Source organism: Xenopus laevis, chromosome 9_10L, assembly GCF_017654675.1.
Source record: "Xenopus laevis strain J_2021 chromosome 9_10L, Xenopus_laevis_v10.1, whole genome shotgun sequence".
In the NCBI taxonomy this organism is placed as follows: Eukaryota; Metazoa; Chordata; class Amphibia; order Anura; family Pipidae; genus Xenopus; species Xenopus laevis.
In genome coordinates, this window is record NC_054387.1 from 104,321,164 (window position 1) to 104,337,149 (window position 15,986).

At 35.9% G+C, this 15,986-nt stretch overlaps 1 protein-coding gene across 2 annotated transcripts in view; it reads right to left on the bottom strand.

Moving 5' to 3' along the window:
• Positions 1-15,986, bottom strand: part of LOC108701890 — a 54,482-nt gene that overhangs the window by 25,412 nt on the left and 13,084 nt on the right. The window contains exons 8-19 of one of the 2 annotated variants that reach the window (XM_041576377.1): positions 14,250-14,264; positions 10,657-11,445; positions 10,423-10,551; positions 10,134-10,333; positions 7,232-7,368; positions 6,071-6,316; positions 5,533-5,695; positions 4,942-5,023; positions 3,918-3,968; positions 2,508-2,651; positions 720-1,042; positions 305-433 (exon numbers count right to left, since the gene is read on the bottom strand). In XM_041576377.1, the coding sequence (XP_041432311.1) occupies positions 305-433; positions 720-1,042; positions 2,508-2,651; positions 3,918-3,968; positions 4,942-5,023; positions 5,533-5,695; positions 6,071-6,316; positions 7,232-7,368; positions 10,134-10,333; positions 10,423-10,551; positions 10,657-11,445; positions 14,250-14,264 (2,408 nt within the window). The remainder of the gene's footprint in view (positions 1-304; positions 434-719; positions 1,043-2,507; positions 2,652-3,917; positions 3,969-4,941; positions 5,024-5,532; positions 5,696-6,070; positions 6,317-7,231; positions 7,369-10,133; positions 10,334-10,422; positions 10,552-10,656; positions 11,446-14,249; positions 14,265-15,986) is intronic. The other variant, XM_041576378.1, reaches the window with a different exon arrangement.

Consider the following 15,986-nt stretch of genomic DNA (forward strand, 5'->3'; position numbering starts at 1 on the left):
TGAGGTTGTCTGAATAAGGGATCTTTCCATAATTTGGATCTCCATACCTTTAGTCTACAAAAAATCATTTAAACATAAATTAAACCCAATAGGATTGTTTTGCCCCCAATAAGAATTAATTCTATCTGAATTGGGATAAAGTATAAAATCCTGCTTTTTTATTACAGAGAAAATGAAAATTATTATTAAAAATCTGAATTATTTGATTAAAATGAAGTCTAATATAATGAGAATGGAGCACAGAAATACCCTCTAATTACAATGTAGGCTGTCGTATCCAATAAACATTTAGCATTAAAGCTACCTGCTCTCTGCTCGTCCATGGTATGTTTAAATACTGTCCAAAGCTTTGAGAGGCAATTTCTCTGAACACTCTTTCTGTTAAATTACCAACACTTGCACCACCAATGTCCTTATAGACAAGAAAGAACACCTAATGAAGAAACAAATTAAAAAGGTTACTTTCACTTTCCCTTCATCTGACTAGCAGATATTATTTATTTTTCTTATTGCATTTTCAAAGACATCAACTAAGGTATTTATAACTAATATTTGGTACTGTGTGTCAAAGAATTAGCCACCTGCATGCAAATATCTGGTTAACTCAGCAACTCTTGATCTTCACATTTCCAACTTCCTCTCTCCAATAACTATTCTGGGTTATATAAAGAGGTGAGGACGGGATAACATTTGTGGTTATTGTTGTGGTTATGGCTCACCTGAGATTGCTTTTCTTGTATTAATCTGTAAACATTATTTAGCAATGTAAGGTTATTGTAATCAGTCATTAAACCACTGGTTTCAACCAATATAAAGGTTCCAGCTGGAGAGACTTCCAGTGCGTTCTTGACTCCATCCAAAAGTGACATCTTCACGGCATTCAGATAGTTATTGTTATAATGATATTGGGAGCCAAAGTTATAATAGTAAAACCACTGGTAGTAGTAGTAAAACAAATTATACAGATCAGAAGTGTAGTAATCATAACTGGTTCTACTGTTTAGGAAATCATCCTTATTAGTGAAGACCTGTTGAAAAATATCTGAAAAACAATGATTGGAAGTTAATGATTATTTGTGATACTCAGATTATTTGTGACACTCATTTAACACATAACAATTTAGATAAAAACATCTTTTTATTGCCCATAATAATTTAAAAACAAACATTACAGAGTATAAACCATGAAAACAATAAAAAAGAAGAAACACTGGGTTCAATAAAGTAAATGTTTTTGATGCCAAAACAAGTTGAGCTTATATAAAAGCTAGGATGAATCTATATTCAGTGATCCCTTAACAGAGCTTAAAAGTGGGCCTGAACTTCAAATCTAACTCCAATGTGCTATTTACCCACAAAGATTTTTTTCATTTACACTTAAAGAATATAATACAGATATGGGATCCCTTATCCAGAGAGTTATAGGAATGCCATCTCCCACAGAGTTCATAAATAATTCACATTTTTATATTTTTTTCATTTCATTTTGTAATAATAATTGGAAGTTCTCTAAAGTGATGACACAAGGTACTGTTGCCCTGAAATGGTAAAACCAGTGTGTTTGTGTCAGAAACACTCCTATAGTTTATATAAATAAGCTGCTGTGCTGCCATGGGGGCAACTATTGGAGTTAAAATAGGGTTAAATGGCACAGGTTACATAGCAGGTAACAGATAAGCTCTGTAGAATACAATTGGTTTAGTTCTTACACAGGAATCTAAACCCATTGCATTCTACAGAGCTTATCTGTTATCTGCTATTTAACTTGTGTCCTTTTTTCAGACAAAATTGCTGTCCCCATGGCTACACAGCAGCTGATTTACATAAACTGTAGTAGGGTTTCTAAGGCAAACAACCCAGTTTTAACAGTGCACAGCAACAGTACATTATGGGGGTTATTTGTCAAAGGTCAAATTTCTAATTAATGTGAATTTATTTTTTACTCTAATAAATTTGAATGTACTCACAACTCGAACAGGAGGTTATTTATGAAAAAATGAGAATGTCTAAAATGTGATCGAATGGGAATGACTCGAAAATACGATTCGTCTTCAAATCAAAAATGAACAAAACTCAAATTGAATTTTCCTCCGAAAAAAACTCTAAAATTTGAAAATCTTCAAATGGGTCAACAGACCTCTGCTATTGAATTCAGCAGGTTTTAGGTGGTGAATATTCAAATTAGAACTCTTTCTATAGTTGAGGTGTGATAAATCTCAAATTCGAACTTATATTCGAGTTGGTGCTTTTAAATTCAAATTTGTGAGTTTTGACACACAAAAAAATCGAAAAATTCAAATTTGAAATCAAATTTACCTTGCAAACCTCAATAAATCTGCCCCTATATCTTAATTACTTTAAAACACTTTACTTTTTGGTGTTACTGTTCCTTTAAATTACATAATAGTAATAATTATGAGTATTTTGTTTTTAGTTGTCTTTACAAAAAAAGAGTAGTGAGAAAGCACAAATATTTGGGTTCATAGTTTAAATGAGTTTAAATTTACCTGAATTATTGACCCTTATGTCTCTGTATTGTCTAGAAAGGCACGGAAACCTGTTCTGTACACGGTTCAAAAGTCTTCTGTAGCCATAATTTTCAAACACCTGAGCTGTCATATAGTCTCTTAATAACGTAAATGAAGTTCCTTCTGTAATACAAAATAAATTGCAGGTTTATTATCCCTTTCTTAAAAAATGAAAGCTAATTTAAAAAAAAAAAATATCTTGCTCTCTCATGCTCCTGATTGCTCCCTCTCTTGATCCATCTCTCTCCTGCTCTCGCATTCTTTATCTTTCTGGCATTTTCTATCTATCTCTCTCTCTTACGCTCAAGCCAAATCAAATTAGCTATATTGGTAGTATTATTTTAGCACGGTCAAAACAGGTAGGAAATTGTAAAAGGTTGGGACCATGGCAGTATTGCATGGGTATAGGGGGAATAGAGGGGATGAGTCCTGGCACATTATCAGTAGTCTGTAACGTTTCTCTCAGTCTATGACAGTCTGTAACATATTATACTCCCAGTTTTGCTGTCAGCCCTTTTTCTCCCAGAAGGATATGGAGTTTCCTTCCTCTTCTATGCAAGTTAAAGGGATACTGTCATGGGAAATTGTTTTTTTTCCCAAAATGAATGTGAATGTGACTTGTGCTCTGATAAACTGCTGTACTGTAAGTTGGAGTGATATCACCCCCCTCCCTTCCCCCCCCCCCAGCAGCCAAACAAAAGAACAATGGGAAGGTAACCAGATAACAGCTCCCTAACACAAGATAACAGCTGCCTGGTATATCTAAGAATAACACTCAATAGTAAAAACCCATGTCTCACTGAGACACATTCAGTTACATTGCGAAGGAAAAACAGCAGCCTGCCAGAAAGCATTTCTCTCCTAAAGTGCAAGCACAAGTCACATGACATGGGGTAGCTGGGAAATTGACAAAATGTCTAGCCCCATGTCAGATTTCAAAGTTGAATATAAAAAAAATCTGTTTGCTCTTTTCAGAAATGGATTTCAGTGCAGAATTCTGCTGGAGTAGCACTATTACGTGATGTGTTTTGAAAAAAACATGTTTTCCGATGACAGGGTCCCTTTAAGTCTGGGATATGATTGGATAGTATCCGGAACTGAGTGTTTATCAGTGCTGAGGATTTGGGGCACTGGAGCAGGAAGTGGGCCTTCATAGTCTGCTCTCATCTGTAGGTCTGTTTGTGCTGTCCCAAGTTGATTTCTGCTGTGTCTGTACAGGTTCTGGAACTGTTTTTATTTCCCTCTCTATCTTACTCTTTGCGCTCTCTATTTGTCTCGATCTCTCTCATATTTTCTCTTACTCTGTCTCTTTTGTTCCCTTTCTCTCTTGTTATCATTCTCTCAATATCTTCTTAATATCTATCTATCACTATATACACAATGATTTACCTTGTACAGCACATGTGTGATTCGCAGGAACAACCGTGCTATAAATTTGATCTAAAAAATAAAATTAGAAAACATGTACAAGAAATGCCTAGTTGTAAAACACTATTGGGGGAATGTAATAAAAGTCAGTAACGGAAAAATATTGGCAATGTGAAAAGTTATGCCTCTCTGCGAACAAATTTGCCTTTGTGCGAATTTAATATAGCTTTTGCAAACCCGGAAAATGTTTAGCGATCAGTTCCGACAGTGAATCTTTTGCTCCAAAAGATTACGACACCTATAAGCACTTCTTAAAAGTGGGCAATGCGCAATTAAAATTTGCAATGTAATAACAGTTTAAGGAAGAGTATGACATTGCGAAATTAAACTTTTTATTCTTATTTGTGCTAATTGTTTTGCTATTTGCAGCTTTTATTACATTCCCCATATAAGTTTAAACACAATAAACAAGTTGCATATGTAAGGTTTTTTTAGAATATTGGAAAGAAGAAATGAGCCCAGGCCCACAGTTGGTTCTTGGAAATCTTGGTTCCCAGAATGCACCCAGAACCACAATACCTGTACAATCCTTTCCTTCTAACTGGGGAATACTGCTGCTTTTATATTTATAGGAACCAAGTAGAGGTACTAGTATCTGATCTGAGAGCACATAACAAGCATAAGTGAAAGAGCCCATGATTTGAGAAAGGCAGAAGGATTTGCTGCGTTGCAGACAGATTTAACTCAACCATTATCAAGAATTAGCAGCATGACATACGGCATGTTTGAGTTGTTTGCAGTAGGAAAACATTTCGGCTTGAGGGAGCATATAAATAAACCAGTTACAAAAATTTTGAGAACAAATAAATAGCATTTTCTATTTTGTTAGATACAAATAGTTTAGAAATGTACTGGGTAACTCCATCTTTAATAGCATTGAGAATGGAAATGTGTACTTGGGGTGTTTCTTACAGGTCTGAAATATAAAACAACAAGATTTAACAAGATTTTGTTGACAATTATATTGAGCAGATATTAATTTTACCTTTACGAAGCACAGGACCCAGTGTTAAATTCTGTGTTGCATTTCTGTTGTCTGCAGAATAGTTTCCCACCCCAGAGCACATCTGTAATGTATTTCCAGCAAGTTAGATTTATAAATATATTCTCTGAAAGCAATATTAGTATAGATTTCTGTCTACACTAGCCTTGTCAGCAACAATGCTTTTCTTTTGTGACTATATAACAGAACACATACTTTATCACCAAGAGGCAGATTAATCAAAATATTAATATTCAAATTCGAGTTTGAGTTTCTTTTCAAATTTGGCTATGTCCTTATTTTTTTTAAAAAAAAATATCAAAACTTGATCACATAAAAACTTCTACACTTCATTTTGAATTACAACTCCAACTAACTACAGCAATTCACCAGCTTTTCACATTATATTGTAAAGAAGTTCTCAGACCAGAAAAGGACAAACCCACAATTCTAAATAAAACCATATACTATATAAAGCATCTTCTCAGTAAATATATCCATTAAAGTTGCAAATGAAATGTAATTGTTTTAAAAACATACTGTATTTGTACATGTGCAATGTATGCGTAACACATAAGTAATTATCTGGCTTACCGGCTTGCATGTCTCAAGAGTTGTATCACACAGGCGAACCTGACAGTGTATATAAACTTTGGTGAAGCCTCCAATGAATTTGAAGAGCAGAAGTGAAAAGCGACCCTGCAAGGATTCTCCATTTTCCATCACAAACAGAGAAGAATCATTTATAGCAGGGCACCTGGAAAGTCATTTTAACAAAGAAACATTTATAAAATAACAATATTACATGTGGATTTTAAGTATTTACTCATTGTGTTACATCATAATTTGCATGAAAATGTAGTTGACCAGGCTACAATAAAATATTAGTGTGGAACAAACATTTCCACTAGAGCTGCAATTAGGGGTAGGCAGTAGGGGTATCGGTCTACTAAACAATCAATTTGGAACAATGGTAGGGTTGCATTTGGAAAAAAACATGTTTAATATTTTATTGTATGTATTGCATGTAACCATATACAATATGTTAGTATATGTTAGCATTATGTAAAAGATGGACACCCTCCACAGCAAAAACACATCCTGTAACTTTATACAAAATATGGTAACTTACGTGTTCTGGATAAAATAGAACTTGATTGGGTCCCAGCTCTCCTGTGTGGGCGTGGCATAGCAGTGATGCATCACCAATACAATGTGGGATTCGTTGGTCTTTTCTACATTTATGCCAACATACAATCTGTCTGTGGGGTTCACCCATCCCTCTGGGCCCTCATAAAGGTTGCTGTAATTAGCAGTTTGGAAAAGGCCCATCTGTGCTGAGTATGTTCGATTACCAGAGTAGGTGAGATTGGCATAGCTGTAAGAAGAGGAATAACAGTGCAAATATTGCTAAAGGACAGAGACAACTACCACAACTTGTAGATATAAATGTCACTAAGAGAAGTAGGGAAGTATTTTGGAATGGTGAACATTGCAAATAGGTTTTCATAAATATGTTTAATTGTAGTTTTTAAAATATAAAATGAGCCAAAGGAGTTGTACGAAGGATTCTGGGACCTGATCATGCAACGATCAGCCTCAAACATCAGACAGGTGACAATCACATGACTGCAGTTTAGACACTTAGTGAACCCCCAGAGCAGTGCCAGCGGCCCTCCTGCTGTCCTCCAGGCAAGACACATGCACACACTGGCTACCAGACTTTCACCAAGCTTAAAGGGCACCAATCGCATTAAAAATTGTTTGCCCAACAGAAGGTGAGAGCTAACAGATCCTGCATTTTGGATGGAGGAGACAATATTGCTCTGTCTCCCACAACAGGAGCTCTCTCTTGGTACAGGCCATGTTGGGGCATTAAGCATGCACATAGTGAGAGCCTTGACCCATATGTGCATGTGTGTGATGTTGGATCAGATGACACATGCCTTGATCCTACATAATGAGCAAGCTTGGGCACTCATTAACACATATATGTGGTCCAACATGGCTGCCATTACCAGGAGCTCCAGCACATGTGGGGTGCACTTCACTTGGTGGATTTTCTTTAAAAAAAATACCAATGTTTTTACATCCAGCCACAACAATGCTGGAATGTGTGAAAAAACACATGGTTGTTTTCACCCAAAAAAATAATATTAGCACTTTGAGAGTCATATGAGCCTTTTGCATTAGCTTCAACTCATTTTGGATCAGCTCTAATTACACCTTTTTACTTCTTCCTGTGATATTGAAACACATGAATCTAGTTCTACATTGTTAAAAATTTACTTACGCAATAAACATATTTACTCCGAGCTGCAGGAGGTTTTCTCTTGGATAAGAGCAGTAGAAAGGCACAAGAACATTAGCTCCAGATGAGTTCATTAACAAATATACAGCATTTACATAAGTTAAATGAGTTTGGTTTGCCTGAAAAATATAAGATAGTCACTGTTTAAATATTTATCCACTTGTAGAATTATCTAACTAATCAAAGTATTTTTTGCTTTTGTTTTCACCCAGTGGGGATGTATAGTAGCTAATTTCCTGCTTATACCAGTTTTAACATCTCAGTTTCTAGCTATGAATTTTGTTCCTCATTCCATTTCGACAAATCAGTATCTAGGTGTGCTTTTTTGAATGTTTCCTCATTCCATTTCTAAAATTGTTTAATGATTAAAACTGTTTAATGAGCATACTGTTTTTTTCATAATGCAGATTCCTGAGCTTAACCAAAACATTGACTGAAAAAGAGTTGGCTCCTTTATTTATGAACCACTCATATGAGCAGGGTGAAGCTTAGGATCTGCTAATCATTAAAAGCCAAAACTGCAGTCTGACAACCTGGGACATACAGAGCCGATTAAACATTAGGAACAACTTAGTTCTTATTTGTTCGACACAATTTAAAAATAATATAAGAATAATCTAAGAATATGCTTGGTGCTTCAGTCTTACTTCACAACAGAAAACATTTACTGCTAAAATTCTTTATGTAATGTCCATCAGAGGAACAGAAACTAAAGGCATGGGGAAGAGGGGGCCAGGCCAGAAGACTACTTATGGTGATTTTTGGGGTGCATGCATATTTGCTATTATAAATACTCCTGGTTAACTATATAATAGGAAAATGGTTTCAACATTGCTAATACATAACAATAAGGGGGTTATTTATCAAAGTCCGAATTTATCTCAATATTTTCTGCTATAAACTCTGATCAAATCCACTCGGGTTTTTTACACTTAATTATTATTAAATTTTCCCTGAAAATATTTCTTTGCGGGAAAAAATTCAGATTTCGGATTTTTTTCATCCGTTTCAACAATTTTTTCGGAATTTTCACCCAAAACCTAGGGGTATTTAACGAAACCCAGCGCACATCAAAAAATCATCGGGACGTCTCTCATTGACTTATATGCAACCTCGAAAGGGCTGAGATGCCGGATTTTCCAATTCTGACTTTTCCATCCTCAGGGTTTAATAATTTCCGGAAAATTTGTGATTTTTTAAAAGTCCGATTTTATAAAAAAAATAAAAATCACACATTTTTTGTGATTTTTACATTTGGAGTTTAGAAAATAACCCCTTAAGTCTTGGTATTTGGTGCAGGGGTTCCCAGTCAACTTTTTTGCTCATAGAGGCATAAATCCCCTTTTTGGGGCACAAATAGCAAAAAGCACCACATTGCCCAATATACTCTATATTTTACTATTTATAAAAGTATATCCCTACCAAAAAAAAAATCATATTTCATTAAAAATGTTCTGTTTTACAAAGCATCATTCATTCAGCCATTTGGTTACCTCAAGGTTTTCAACAGACCTTGCCATTATAAGTGCTATGAAACATGTCTACTAGAGACTTTGCAAAATACTTATGGATATTTTAGTATAAAAACTGTATTAAAACCTACTGGAGGCTGAAGAGTTTGTGACATAATGAGAGAAATAAATCTTATAAAATTACAATTGTATGAATGTACTGTAATAGAATTGGGTAATATTTTAATCTTAATCTCATTATGATATGAACAACTATTTCGCTTTTTTAATTTCATATAGACCAATGTTCATAGCTTTATAATATGCTTGAAAAATGTCAGCTGCCGGTACTGGCAGTCAAGGGATATGTGCAGTAGTAAGGGGAGTTGGGGGGTGGACTGATTTTTTACCATTTCTTTCTTTGCAGCCACAAGGGGAGCAGTGCCAATGAGGTGAGTTGAAAAACTCCCTTCAGGTGGCAGCAACGAGCAGGTTACAAAGGGCAGCAAAATGCCACTCCCGGTATCTTTAAAGGAGAATTCAGCCCCTAATTAAAAAAACCCATGACCCCCCTACCCTACATAAACCCCCCCTCCTCCTCCTCCCCAGCCTAGCTGTTACCCCTGGTAAATGCCCCTATCTCTTTACTAACCCCTCGGTGCAGATTCAGGGCATCAGAGTTCATGGGCGCCATCTTTTTCTCTCAGGTATTCTTCGGGTCTTCTGGTGATTCAGCAATTTCCGTGACTTTTGGCGCAAGTGCAGTTGTCACCAAACGGAAGATTGCTCCAACTGCGCATGCCCCGCAGGTTACCAAAGAGAAGAAGATTGCGCCCATGAACTCCAATGCCAAATTTCCAGTTTTTAAACCGCAATGGCACTCTCCACACTAGCGATGCGGCCCCCTGGACACCGTGCAGCCAAAGTAAGAGGGTGAGTTGCGGTTGCATTGCAGGAGCCACCTCAGGCAGCAACAGGGTCTGCTCCTCATAGTTACACGCATCATGGCACTAATAGTATCTCACTCTGAAGGTATTTTGGGGGAATCTGTAATTTCCCCAAAGGTATTTGTGGAAATGTGTGCCCAAATCAAGAATCTCAATGTACAACCCCCAACTATATATATATATATATATATATATATATATATATATATATATATATATATATATATATATATATATATATCCTAATTAATGTAATGTTTTAATTAAAGATAAACTGTAGAAATATACAGTATTTATTAACCTAATAATTCTATTTTTGAAAAAACTATATGAATACCTGTTGTGCACTGTTGACCAGGAGCAGATAGTTTAATTTGCTGGGCAAATGTTATTTTTCATTCAAAAATATATGTGATAGTAGCTGTCTTCAGTCTTTATTGTATTATATATCATTAGGTTTGTAGCCAGTATATACACGCATTGTACCTGTATCTGGGCTCCACAGTTACCATTTGTTGGCACTGCATACAGGCTGACATAGCTTTTGTCTCTTCTTTCAATGAAGCTTATACAGGAACTGTCTCTTAGATGTACTGATGTGTTGTATCCCAGGTTCTCCAACAGGCATTTACCAAAAGACAGCTTGATTTGGTTAAATCCACATATTAACTCTGGTGAAGGCAGATCTGTAGGGGAAAAAGGCATAACATAATTCAGGAATGTGGCAATAATAAAATATTCTTGCAAAATAATAAGTTACAGGATTAGTTCTTACTTGCAGGATCGCTTGTTATCAAGGAAGCACCAGATCTGCTTGCATTGCACTGACACTGTAGATCCCCTTTTATATTGGTGCAGTATTCATCTGGAGCACAGGAAGTTCCTGAGCAATTCATACTTGATTCTATGCAGAAGAAAATGGCATTAAAACTATTGAGCTAAAATTGATTCTAAAATGTGAGTGTTTTATGTCAAGAAACTGTATATTGCCACACGTTAGAGTGCTTACCAACACAATAGGCCATGGAGTATGTTGGTACTGGCTTCAGTTTGTACACATAAAATCCATCTGAACAGGCTCTGACTGAAATATTGTAATACCAGAGACAACAATAATCACCAAAGCTTCCACAAACTGTGCGCTCTGTTATTCCTTCCTCTGGAGTTGGATGGCTGCCATTTAGCCATATAGGGATTTTTACTCCACAGCTATGACTCGGAACACAGTAATTAGGCATGTGCTGGCCATTTGCCCCTTGAAATCTATACCAGCCTCCAGAAATATAATCAGAGTTATAATCATAACCTCTATTTGATGTACTGCGCCACTGTTGATCAAGAACTGTGTAGTTGAAACATGGATCCAAACAGCTGTATAACGTGGCATTATTTTTATTGCAATCTAAATTTGGTCCACATGGTTTTCCGTGCTGACATTCATTCATTACACAGTTGTTTCCATTCCCAAAATATCCATAAGGGCAGGCACACGTGTACCCTTTATATGTGTTTATACAAATTGCCAGAGGGTGACACTTATTCAGATCTTCGATTAAACATTCATCAATATCGACACAACCGGATTCCAGTATAAATGTATATCCTTGATAGCAAGTGCAGTTGTACGACCCGACAGAGTTCACACAGGAAGGACAATTCAATGAATAATCAGTACATTCATTGATATCATCACATAGGAATCCATTTCCTGCAAATCCTTCTTTACACGTGCACTCATTATATCCACCAAACTCCTCACAAGTAGCATTTGGGTGACATTCAGAATTTGAGCAGTTACCTTTAAATTAAAAAAATGCTAATTAGCCACTGATGATATACATGGAAGTATAGCAAAGGGAAAGTTTGTAAAAGGCTTTTCACAAGGTTAAACATAGAAGAAAAAGGCATGCCTTTAAAATGCTGCTTAATAAATATACATGTCAGTACAGGTATGGGATCCGTTATCTGGACACCCATTATGCAGAAAGCTCTGAATTACAGGAAGGCCATCTCCCATAAACTATATTTTAAGTAAATAATTTGAATTTTAAAAAATTATTTCCTTTATCTCTGTAATAATAAAACAGTACCTTGTACTTGATCCAAACTAAGATACAATCAATCTTTCTTGGTGGCAAAACAATCCTATTAGGTTTATTTAATGTTAAAAATTATGTTTAACAGATTTAGGGTAATGCCACACCTTGCATTTTGGGGGCATTTGGTCGCCTGGCGTGTGATTAGCACCGGCGTTTTTTCATTTTAGCCAGCGCAGAGTTCAGGGAAGGCGTTTGGGGAGATTGGTCGCTGCAAAGACGAGGCGATTAGTCGCCAGGCGACCAAATCTCCCCAAAACGCCCAGTGTGGCCTTACCCTATATAGTGTATATGAGTGTATAGGTTAGTATGAGTGATAGGTTAGTATGAGTGTGTGTATGTATTAGCTACATTCATTTGAAAGGGTTGAACTTGACGGACTATGTGCTCATCACTAAACAATTTGAAACCATTAGGCGGGGGTACAATTGTGCAACACAAATTAATACAGGTATAGGATCCCTTATCCGGAAACCCGATATCCAGAAAATTAAGGAATGGCTTCATGACTCCATGTTATCCAAATAATCCAAATTTTTAAAAATGATTTCCTTTTTCTCTGTAATAAAAAAAACAGTAGCTTGTACTTGATCCCAACTAAGATATAATTAATCCTTATAGGAAGCAAAACCAGCCTATTGGATTTATTTAATGTTTAAATGAATTTCTAGTAGACTTAAGGCATGAAGACCCAAATTACAGAAAGATCCGTTATCCGGAAAACCCCAGGTCCCGAGCATTCTGGAAAACAGGTCCCATACCTGTACAGACAAAAGGTCCTCTGCACTTGCCTATTGTTCATATATATGTGACATATGGGGGCAGATTTATCAAAAAACAAGTTTTCGTTTTCTTTCACGATTCGAGAAAAAACTCAGTGAGAATATAAAATTTGTGTTCACCTCTAAATTCTTAATAAATCAGATGACAGTAAGGGGCCAATTCATTAACTTTGAGTGAAGGAATAGAAGAAAAAAACTTCGAATTTCGAAGTGTTTTTTTGGCTACTTCGACCATCGAATGGGCTACTTCAACTTCGAATCGAAGGATTCTAACTAAAAATTGTTAGACTATTCGACCATTCGATAGCCGAAGTACTGTCTCTTTAAGAAAAAACTTCGACCACCTAGTTCCCAACCTAAAAGCTACCGAACCCAATGTTAGCCTATGGGGAAGGTCCCCATAGGCTTGCCTAACATTTTTTTGGTCGAAGGATAATCCTTCGATTATTGGATTAAAATCCTTTGAATCGTTCGATTCGAAGGATTTAATCGTTCGATCGAATGATTATTCCTTCGATCGTTCGTTCTAACTATTTCCGCAAATCCTTTGACTTCGATATTCGAAGCTGAAGGATTTACATTCCCCAGTCGAATATCGAGGGTTAATTACCCTCGATATTCGACCCTTGATGAATTTGCCACTAAATATTGCAATATGTGGGCAACAATCCTCCTCTGCTTTTTTTAAAAAGGGAGGGTATTTTTAGTAGCCCAATGCACAAATTTTTTAAAGGGCAGATTTACTAAAGGGATACTGTCATGGGAAAAAGAAAATTTTTCAAAATGAATCAGTTAATAGTGCTGCTCCAGCAGAATTCTGCACTGAAATCCATTTCTCAAAAGAGCAAACAGATTTTTTTATATTCAATTTTGAAATCTGACAATCACTCTTTACTGCTGTACTGCAAGTTGGAGTGATATCACCACCTCCCTTTCCCCCCCCACCCCTATCAGCCAAACAAAAGAAAAATGGGAAGGTAATCAGATAACAGCTCCCTAACACAAGATAACAGCTGCCTGGTAGATCTAAGAACAACACTCAATAGTAAAAACCCATGACTCCCTGAGACACATTCAGTTACATTGAGAAGGAAAAACAGCAGCCTGCCAGAAAGCATTTCTCTCCTAAAGTGCAGGCACAAGTCACATGACCAGGGGCAGCTGGGAAATTGACAAAATGTCTAGATTTCAAAATTGAATATAAAAAAATCTGTTTGCTCTTTTGAGAAATGGATTTCAGCGCAGAATTCTGCTGGAGTAGCACTATTAACTGATGTGTTTTGAAAAAAACATGTTTTCTGATGACAGGATCCCTTAAGGTCCAAATTTGAAATTCGAATCTGAGATTTATTAACCCCCTACCCTGGAAGTAAATAGAATTCGATAAGTTGCCACCTAACAATCTACCAAATTCATGTAGAAATCAATGGCAGAGTTCCGCTGACCTATCTGAAGAAGTCAATAGCCTTCCTGACATTCAAATTGCATTCAAATTCATTTTCGGGTCAATATCATTCGTTCAAATTTTAGACGTTCAAGTTTTTTCTTAAATAAGATACCATTCGCATTTCGAGGTAATTTGAGTTCATTCGAGGTAAAAAGAACTCTTAATACTTTGATAAATAACCCCCTTAATGTCCATATTGATAATAGGAGAATGTAGGAAACCTGTTGTCTTTGTATTATACCTGGAAGCTTGCATATTTGTGCTATATAATACTCACCTTTTGTTTCCAGTCCTAAAATAAAAATAAAAAAATCAGTTATTTGCTATTAAACCCAACTAAAAAATAAACCATAGTTATATATCCAAAGTTATGGTCAACTAAATCTATAAACATGGTTCCTTTGGTGAAATACTAAATGGGCTGCTATATTTATGGTAAGTAAGATACTTAATAAAAATGTAATAAACATTTCCAGACTTTTACAGGAGTGGAGAGGAGAAAAAAAAAAAATATATATATATATATATATAGAGTTCAAGAGGACCCGCACACCTTGGTTAGTGAACCAAAAATTTCTTTATTTTTCAAACTTGTGCATCCAACGTTTCGACCCACATTAGGGCCTTAGGGTCCTTGATAAAGGCCCTAATGTGGGTCGAAACGTTGGATGCACAAGTTTGAAAAATAAAGAAATTTTTGGTTCACTAACCAAGGTGTGCGGGTCCTCTTGAACTCTACATAAATACTTTGACCCAGCACCCACGTTCATGGAAGACTGGTTTAGAGTGCAAGCGTCTGATTCAGGTTATATATATATATATATATATATATATATATATATATATATATATATATATATATATATATATATATATATATATATATATATATATAATAAACAAAAGAGAGACAGCACTCCAGGGACTTTCCATGAAAAAATGTAGAAATTTAATACTGTTGTATTATTGTATTAAATTTCTACATTTTTTCACGGAAAGTCCCTGGAGTGCTGTCTCTCTTTTGTTTATTATGCATTTCCATGACCGGCACCTGGGCATTCGATTTGGATGAATGGTGCACCAGCTTGGAGTTTATATATATATATATATATATATATATATATATATATATATATATATATATATATATATATATATAAGTCCAAGGTGGAACGCACAACCATAAGTTACATCAAAGCCTGGGTGCCAGTCCGTAGTTAATATAAAGTATCGATCCAATAGTAACAGCACTCCGAGTAAATACAAAGAAGCAACAATGTAGAATAAACTATAGCAGGTTTATTGTATCCAACGTTTCGGTTCTATCTAAGAACCTTCATCAGGGAAGGAAACCTTCTAAAAATTGTTCGACTATTCGACCATTCAATTGTCAAAGTACTGTCTCTTTAAAAAAAACTTCGACCCCCTACTTCGCCACCTAAAACCTACCGAGGTGCCATGTTAGCCTATGGGGAAGGTCCCCATAGGCTTTCTATCAATTTTTAGGTCGAAGAAAAATCGTTCGATCGATGGATGAAGGTTTTTCATCAAACTATTTGCGGTAAATCCTTCGACTTCGATATTCGAAGTCGAAGGATAAACATTCGGCAGTCGAATATCGAGCGTTAATAAACCCTCGATATTCGACCCTATGTAAATGTGCTCCTTAATGTACTTGTATTAACAAGCACCCATTGCTCTTCCCATTAGGTGCACTCAGAGGCACTGCCTTCCTCATCCCTCCTGTTCTAAATCAATTGTGACTGTGCCTATTGATGTGGCGGAACCTTATAGTTACCCACACCTTCAAACCAGGCTTTATCCTCAGTGTCGTGCACTGTGAAGATGATCCAACATTAAAGGGAATGTCAACCCCAAAATTATTTTTTTGCCTAATAAAAAAACATAATTCTAAGCAACTTTGCAAGATATATTTGTTACAAAATGTCTATGGTTTTTAAGTTATTTGTATATGTATTGCTACTGAAAACAGTGTTTGTCTCTCCCTTTCTAT